The sequence below is a fragment of the Nothoprocta perdicaria genome, unplaced genomic scaffold, assembly GCF_003342845.1.
Source record: "Nothoprocta perdicaria isolate Ctin4 unplaced genomic scaffold, notPer1 scaffold_80, whole genome shotgun sequence".
NCBI classification, from domain to species: domain Eukaryota; kingdom Metazoa; phylum Chordata; class Aves; order Tinamiformes; family Tinamidae; genus Nothoprocta; species Nothoprocta perdicaria.
In genome coordinates, this window is record NW_020456088.1 from 1,730,284 (window position 1) to 1,739,329 (window position 9,046).

A 9,046-nucleotide genomic window follows, 5' to 3' on the forward strand; every position below is an offset into this window, starting at 1 on the left:
CAGCCGCACATGTCATGATTATGCTACTGTGTGACAGTCATCAGTAAGAGAAGGACAGCACTGGGGAAAAGGACAGTGACAGACATACTCGAGGGCAGAATACTATACAGAGATACACGAAACACCCTGGGACTAGCACATTACTGCGATCAGATGAAATATTTGGTTCAGTCCTGTCTATAATTAGTAATTTATGGCCTAGAAGACGTACTCTGCATGATCTTATGAAACTTAAAATAAGGGCATTTTGCTGGTCTCCTTACTGTCCCGAGTAGACCAACCACCAGGCTCTGGAGCAGCAGATGGCTGTGTTTATCCTATGTCACTCAAAAATAAAGAGTGTCTTCTGATTGGTTCAATGAGCCAAAATAATTGTTTAATGCACTGTAGGTTGATAAGTGTGTGCATCTGGTATCTATTTCTAAATGGAATATTTTAAAGCAACTCAAAGAAATGAAATGGGCTTTCTAAAGCTTAATACCCCCTTTTAAAATGTATCTTTTGGGGGAAATGTAGCTATCTGGGGGAAATCTTGTCTCTGAGGATTTGGAAAGTTAGGGAGGACCCAATAAAAGTCTTCCCAAATAATTTTACACTTGCTCACAAAGTATCTCTGCTACTCATTAGAGAAGGACGTTCCTCATTATGTGCTCACTCTATATGAAACTTTTGCTTTTGGTAAATTTTAATTTAAGCACAGAATCAAGTATGCCCTGGATGTATTTTTTTAAAAGAAAATAAACTTAAGGTCCATCAGCTTATTCTAAGGCGTCTACCAACAGATCTGTTGCATGGGAACTGTGGCAGGGAGACCAGTTAGAAGTGAGTTCTGATCATTACATGGTTTCATTCAGATGTAGCATACTGGGTGCCTTTAGCAATAAATATGAGTTTGGTGGAGACTTAAAAATGTTAATTTATTTACTAAGGGAGTTTTCACAACACCTAGCAAAACATTTTGTCAGAACAAATACTATGCTCAGCATTATTGGAAAGAAATTAGACAACATCAGATAAGATGAAAAAGATGAAATGTCACAAATGACAGAGGAAGGACAACATGAGGGCAAGGCAGCTTTGTACCAGCAAAGATACTTACTCCACATATTTATTCCATGGCGGAGTCTCTGATTGTGCCATGAACACACAATTAGTTAAAATAGTGCACATAATAAACATACTGAACAATGTAAATAAGTGAATTAAGGAAAACCACATCTGTTATAAGACTTCATAAATTTTAATCATTTCACACAAGATATGACAGCTCTCTCATAATTTGTAAGATATTTTAAAATGATCATAGCCACTTCTTTGCAAGTGTGCCAGGGAACAGGTAATTATGCAAACACAGAAAAACTGAGAAACCCTTCCCTGATTTTCTTTTCTGTTGCCTACATCTTTTATGCATACTTCACACAGTAAACAAATGCACCAACTATGCAGTTTTCTGAAAATACAATACCCCAAACTTACAGCTGTATTGGTCAGATGATATTATGCCTAGGTGCACAACTTTGTATGAAAAGAGGGATTAGTATCATTTGCATATTTAAGGAAATCCTATGTCTGCAAATTCCTGTCTTATTTTACATCCTGAATCATTTCTCAGGCAATAGGCAAGTTAGAAATCTGATCTTTCTAATTTATGTAGGGGTCTTTAGGTCTTGCTCTAGGTGTACAGTTTCACCAAAGGCTAATATGAGTTTCAGAACACTAATTTTAAAGTTTGATCTGCAAACTCAGTTGGCAAATATAAAGCCTTGTCTGCAAAGCTGACCACCTCAGCTGAGGTACCAGTTTCCTAACTGATGGCTAAAACAAACCTCCTAAGCGTAGGGTCTATACACAGAGCCACTAAGCAGAGGCCATAAATAAGGCAAGGAGCACCCTAAATCAAAATCTTGAAAATGAAAACATAGTTCACTGAACAGCTCTCCTGAAAGCACATGCCACTTTCTTTAAAAAAGTAGAAAAGGGGAAAAAAAAAAAAAACCATGATGGGATCATCCTATGTAAATAATAGATCTTATGTTATTGGGAAAGTTTAAGCAATGAGTTTAAAGGGACAGAAGTTAAGGCAAAGGAAAATAACCCACTGCTCAGTCAATAGGATATAACCTTTGTTAGGGAAAAACAGAAGAATACAAATGCAGATTTCTTTTGTCTTGTTCAGTAGAAATAATGCATTTTATTTTACCTCTTTTTAGATATCATTGGTGGGCTTTTGTTTGTTTGTTTGTTTGTTTTTGAGAATAATGAGCTGCCAATATTGTTTTAAGGATTTTTTCTTGAAATGTTTGTATGAAAACTCTCTTTCTGCAGAGCAAAAACCTCTGCTGAATACAGTATGGAACATTTTCTGATGTGCCACAAAAGCAACCACCAAGTTAAATTGGTAGTAACCAACCTACGTATTCCCTGGTGCCATTGCAGAAACCAGTAATTGAACTCAAAGGGACTGCTCATCTCACAAACATTTTCCACTTCTGGGGCCTACACCTCCTATTGAATAACCATGAAAGATAATGTGATATCCAATCTCTTTTTCTTAATTCAGCCTGAGATGGGTTTCTAAAACTATCATCTGGTCTATCTGGTTAATATGATTAGCTGTAAATTACAGTTAGCCTAGAAAACATTGAATTACTCTTTCAACCACAATGAAAATCCTATGAAAGCAACAGCACTAACAACAGAGTGGTATCTGAAGATCATACCAGACAAGTGCTCTCCTTCAATTCAAACCTATGCAAGGAAATTCCCCTATAATCATCCATTTTAGGATGGTGAGTCTATCACCAATAAGACTAGTGAATCTGATTAATATATCCTTGCTTCTTTTTAGCATAAGATGAATGTAGCAGCTTTCCCAAAGGCTGTTAAGCAGATACCACAGTTCTCATATGAAGACCCAAAAGAATAACCAGGAGGACACAAGGCGGTAGTGTAAAAGGGTCAGTCTGGGGCCATCAAATGCACAGCAAATTTAAACTGATATTCATCAGAAAGATCTAAATGACAAAGAATAGAAAAGGAAGAAACATTTTGACTGGTTTCACACTGAAAGTAGAGGACCATACAAGAAGGAAGAGAAAATGGAGATTCCTACAGAATGAATACTTGCCTTCCTGAAAACTAATGCAATTGTTTGCATAAGTACTGTTAAAAAGTGATAGCAGTTGTCTACTCAGAAAGGACAGAGTGAGCAAAGAAGCAAAGCAAAGATGATATTGAAGCAACCTTTTTTTTATGGTTTAAGACCATTGCCTATAACATAATTTAGAATTACTATTAATGCTAATTTTTGAAAACATACTGCTCCATGAGTTAACATGGATCACATAGATGGTTAACACATTCCAGTGGGGAGTAACGTTTGATTACAGACCACAAATCTAAAATATTACGCCGCTCATCAAGGTTTTTAATACAATAAATTGAAATCAAAACTTTTATTTTATAGGGTATTTCCAATCTGAAATTACAGAATGACATTTTAAGTAGTCTATATAAGGCAGTCCTAAAAATTATAAATTGTCTTCTAGTATAAAAAGTCATCAATCCAAACATAACACAGTTCTATTTTAGAGTTTATTATGATGGATAATGGTTAATCAGCATACTGAATTCTAGGGGCTCTTTAAGTTCTCACAGACAAATTAGATTTAATATGGTCATGCAAAGGTTAGTCCCAATAGATATAACAAGTGATTTACAAGGTCCCAGTTTTCCTTAAAGAGGAAGATGTGCCAAATCACAGGGTAGATTACTGCATTTTTTGCAAGCATAAAATATGAAAAAAAGGAAATCTTTAAGAGAAAAAAATTCAATGGGCAAGAATTCAAAATTATAAAGTCAAGGAGGATAATTTTGGAGAAAAGGTCATCCTGGATCTGTGGCAAATTGAGCAGAATATATAATAACTAGGAAAGGTAGGAAACAGCAATTGCTGTATTTCCTGTAAAGGATAGCAAACTGCTTGGAGAAACCAAACACCACAGAACAGCCCCTGGCTTATATGCTATATGAAATAAGGAGGAGTCTTTAAAGCAAAAGACATAAATGAATGCTCAACAGTGGTTTAATCTTATTAATGATGTTAAAATAGCTAATGATGCAGAAGACAAAGAGCATACAATCAATAATTTTGTTTTGTATTTGATATGGAATAAATGGCTCCACTGCCACACTCTCATAACTGAATTGGACCAGGATCCTGCTCAGGCAGCCATCTAAACCATGGTCTATCATGAGGTCTACTAGAATCTGAAGAGGAGGACAGATCCCTCAAAGAGTTTAAGAGTATACAGTTAATTGTAGTAATTTCCATTTGTAGGAGGTTGTCAGCCTACAGATATTCTTTCCCTTTAAAGGGAAATCTCCAACTGACTGGACTAACCTTACTTACGGCTCTATCCTGTCTGATGTTTCAGAGGAAGAACTCCACATCAGCTACTTAACCAACAAATGTGATCCCTACAGTTTCTATAATAAGATGATCTTTAGTCTGTCCTCTCTGTTCTATTCTGCTATTGGCCTTCAAGGTGCATTCAACAACTGGAAATGGAAATACAGCATCCGTGCTAAAGAAGTTGCTTCAGACACTTACGTGACAGTTAATGCTCTTTTGGCTTCTGCCCTGGGAGAAAATAAAGATTGCTTGATTACACTCATGCAAACAGTAAATCTAGTTCCCAAGTTCGTGTCTGTGATATTATCTGCTTGAGTACTTGCCAATTCAGGCTCCTTTCTGCCCGAGATATTGACTTCCCACTCAGCCAATTGGCCTTTGTGTTCCAGGTTACTGTGAAAGGCCTTTATTGACTCAAAACAATGCACTGCCTAATGCAGGAACTTTGCTGCTGTCTTATTGTGCCTGGACACTGCCTCCTGCCTGTGCTTGCCCAAGGCTGAGCTGTGAGGTTGTCTGACATTATCAATACAAGTTGATAACTTGGGTCCTTCTGCAACTAAAACGCTGTTAGCTTCACAGCCTTCCACTTCAGAAATGTTATGCTCCTTATCTAACTATATTGTTGTTCCTGACATGTCTTTAAAATTCACTCCTCCGTGTGCCCTGTGCTTGGAGGTAATGTGATAAGGACTTGCACTCTTATCTTTTGGTTGACTGACACCAAGGGTGTGTAGTTCCTGTGCATTGCACATGCTTGTGACCTCTTGCCTTCACAAGAAGCTGTAGAAGAAAGTGAGCAGTAAGACAGCACAGGCCTTCACAGCTGGAACCAATATTTATACATATACACTTTTTGCTGAGAAGCTCAGTTGTCAAATTCCTCTCTGAGTCATACCCATGAAAATCCATCTACCTCAATTAGCTTCAGCGAGGCTCTTCTGATGTAACTGTGCTTAACAAACACTGCCTGGCTCTGTGTATACAGCAGCACATGCTGAACTGCTTGCAGGTGTACCTTGATGCACAAATGCCTCTGCAAAATTCTATGGTGTATTCTTAGAAACCATAAATACATCTTCAATGATACTTCTTATTCTTTTTTACATATAAATGTTGTTACTAGGAGCCTCACCTGTGTTTCCTCATTTTAGGACATACATATTCTCGTATCTCTTTTTTTTCCCACTGCACTCAAAACCATTGGTAATCTGTTTTCTTTCTTTTTTGTTTTTTTCCCTGAATTTGATAATAAGTCAATGATTTTAAGATGCTACCCACCTAGTATTTATTAGCACTGTCTGGTAGACACGTGAATGGCAGCTGGGGAATTTCTATCTCTAAAATGTCACAAAATTATCACAGCAGCATGTGCACTGTAGAAAAATAGTCTGTGTTTTTAATAATGTTCATACAAAGCTGGACATTTGGTTCAGTTTGATCTTTCAGAGATGTGTGACTAAATCAGAATAAAAGCTTTCTGCAAACATACTTAAAAAACAAAACAACCCTCACTACCACCTGAGTTACACCCATGTGTTACTTCAGAACTAGGACAAGGTGTAACCAGGAACTACTGTTCCACTGAAAAGTGCTCTATGCCAACATCTCTTTCCATTCCAAGCTGGACAACATCTTGAAATTAAATAAGCTAACAATACTACAATGATATATTTTTTTAATATTCTGTTTCAGGACAAAAACAAAAACTAATTCTGAGGTGGTTCAAAATTGAACTGCATATGGTGGTACAGGGTCTCATAGTAAAGGTAGCCATAGGAAAGCATCCTATTGCAAAGTTGTCCTTCAGAGGACATGTCCCAGGATGGACATCAGCCATTCATGGCTTCTGAATTACTGTACTCAGTTCACTCCACTGACTCTTTGCTGATTATGATCTTATAAACCAAAGTAACTCACCAAACTCCCTAGTGCAGTTCACATATCTGATGGTCTGATGGCAATAGTACAAATTAATTATATTCATACCTCATTTAACAATATAAAATAAAACAGACCAAAAAGCCAAGCACATTTCTGGTTATAACAGCAAACAAGTGCAACAATATTTTAAAACTGCTTATTGAAGTCAACTGATTTCATACTTCCACTGATCTGCGTTTAAAAATAATATAAACACACTAGGAGGGAAATCAACAGAAAGGATATGAATGTACCAAAATTTTAATTGCTGTTCTTCTGATTGGATGGAAAGGGCTAAGTATATACAAGGCAGGAGTGGCACTAAATCGAAAGATTGTCTTCCCTTTGTTCAGTACTATAAATGTCTGGAAAACAAAATAGGAAATGAGAACATTCAGTATTTACATTAATATTCAGTTTTTCCCAACCCACTTCCCAAACGGAAACTCCTTACAGGCTCTCCAATTTCTTCCCACTCCCTTCTTGGGCCTCAAACTCCTTATAATTTTATGAAGTTTCTCCCAAGGAACAAATAAAAAAAACCAACCATTTTACTCCTTCACTGCTTACGGATGTCATGCCATCATCTCCATTATGAGGCTGGGGAGGCAGAGGACTCACCTTTTAAAGTATAAGTTGAGCTGGAACCTAAAATGTGGTGTAGGGACTTTCATACTACTTTTCTTCCCAGGTACTGGCAATCCTATTATTTTGTTACTTTCCTCACCCTATTGCTCTTGGCCTTTTTTTTTTTTTTTTTTTTTTNTTTTTTTTTTTTTTTTTTTTTTTAATTAGCCCTTTCTTTTTCCAACTCACTCAACCATGAGTTGGATGCTTGACCAATTTATAGGGCTTTGAAGATGCCTTTTGAAGATGATGATGAACTAAGAGTCACTTGGAGACAGGATCGGGCCACTCCATAGGTCCACAGGTAATTCTAAGTATTTCTGCTGTTTGCCCATCCTGCATCTAAGACCTTCACAATAAAAAATTGCAAATCTATATTCTTCTGTTAGTGCCTGGGAAGAACAGGAACAGCACCGCCATAAATGTTTTAAATTAATCCCTTCTAGATAAGTAATGTTTGTCTTTGCCCATTTAACTTCTATTTTGCAGGCATTACCTCTTTTTCTACACTGTTTTTGTTTTGTTTAAAAAAAAAAAAAAAAAGGTTATTCTGATTGTATCAACTCATTGTTTAAGGAAAATTGCATCGTCACAAACCAAGAGCATCACTACCTGAAAGAGCTGGAAGCAATCTAGAAATATATTGTGTTTCCAAGCTTTATTCTATCCTCCTCTGTGTTGCAAAATGTTTGGAATGGGGTGAACAAACTGCAGTAGGCAAGCAAGGCTACGCTGTCAACAGCCTTTGGATTGCAACTGTTTGTGGTTCTCTGGCCTTTTTCTGCCTACACATGTTTTTGCATCAAGTGATGCTCACTTTAGGTTGCATCATACCCTTCTGCAAAGTGCTAGTGCGGAACATACTGTGAACCCTTGGTCATCTCAAATAGTGTTGAGGATGGAGTTTAACCAGCCCAGGGCAGGAAAGGAGCTGCTGCCCTCCAGGAGTAGATAGGCAGGTGCCTTTTACTCTTGTGTGGAGTCCAGTGCCAGAGTCAAGTCAAACAGAAGCTCTTAACACTAAGGGATTTGAGTGATAAACAGACTTGTGAAGAGTCAAGTCTCACAAAGACAGCAAGATACAGTAGGTAAAACCCTTCATTTAGTTCATCTACTGTGTTGCTCTTGTCAGACACTGTATATTCATATGCAGTGTTATCTGAAAACACCCAGGTCTTAATTACACTGTTTACTCCACTGCTCTGCTATTCAAGTACTTCTTGGGAGCCCTGCTCATGACAAAACTCTCATCCTTTAAACTAGAAAAAAATACTTTCACTGGCTGAGGAAAGACAAGAAACAGAGTTCTCAAAACAGTGACCTATTTTATATTTCAGCAAATGCAAAGAAGGAGAATGTCTTTGTAAGCTGCTCACCTTACGATCATTGTAGAAAGGGTCAAGGTCCTCCAGTGGCTCTCCAATGAGCTCTGGAGGCACAGTCCCATAGATATCGGGCAGCTTCTTGCAGGCTTGTAAGTCAAACTGAGGCTGAGGTTTCTCTTCTTCACCCAGCTGCTCTCTGTATTCCTGCTTCGCATTCCTTGCAAGCTTCTCTGCGATTCGTTTCTCAATTGCAGCCAAAGATTCAGGCGTGAACCGGTGGAAGCTGTTAGTACCCGGTGGTAACAAGAAGTCAGCCATCTTTTCATCCTGCTTTGTCTATACTGGCCTTTGCTCCTAGTAGTGGAAATAACTGGAACAAAAAGGACCAAAGATAAGTGGCAGGAACAAAGCAAGAAGGAGAAAGCCCAGGGGAAGGAAAAACAAATAAATCAATAACTTGTAGGTTATCAGAAAACTCTTCGTCAAATGTTATGTGGCTATTACATCGCCAAGGAAAAGAGAAACGATTGAAATTGTAGTTTAAATTAGGAACAAGTCTATAATCAGACTTTGTAGATATACTGTGGAATATTCACAAGTGCATGAGTAACTTAGCAGACTAAGTCGCATTTTAAAAGTAACTTAGATTCATACAAGCTTAAGTTTTGTCAAAATTCACAGGAATCTGTATTCCTAACTCATTTTTTAAAAAAATGTAGCTCTGGGAGTGGATGAACAAAGTGCCTAGTTAACTGCA

The 9,046-nt window shown here is 37.5% G+C and overlaps 1 protein-coding gene across 4 annotated transcripts in view; it reads right to left on the bottom strand.

Annotated features, from left to right (window-relative positions):
- SCN5A (sodium voltage-gated channel alpha subunit 5) overlaps positions 1-8,626 on the bottom strand; it is a 165,027-nt gene extending 156,401 nt beyond the window's left edge. For 3 of the 4 annotated variants that reach the window (XM_026051898.1, XM_026051897.1, XM_026051895.1), the window contains exons 1-3: positions 8,341-8,626; positions 6,584-6,702; positions 1,100-1,189 (exon numbers count right to left, since the gene is read on the bottom strand). In XM_026051898.1, coding sequence (XP_025907683.1) covers positions 1,100-1,189; positions 6,584-6,702; positions 8,341-8,607 — 476 coding nt within the window. In that variant the 5' untranslated portion in view covers positions 8,608-8,626. Of the gene's footprint in view, positions 1-1,099; positions 1,219-6,583; positions 6,703-8,340 lie in introns of all 4 variants that reach the window. The other variant, XM_026051896.1, reaches the window with a different exon arrangement.
- Positions 8,627-9,046: the final 420 nt, after the last annotated feature.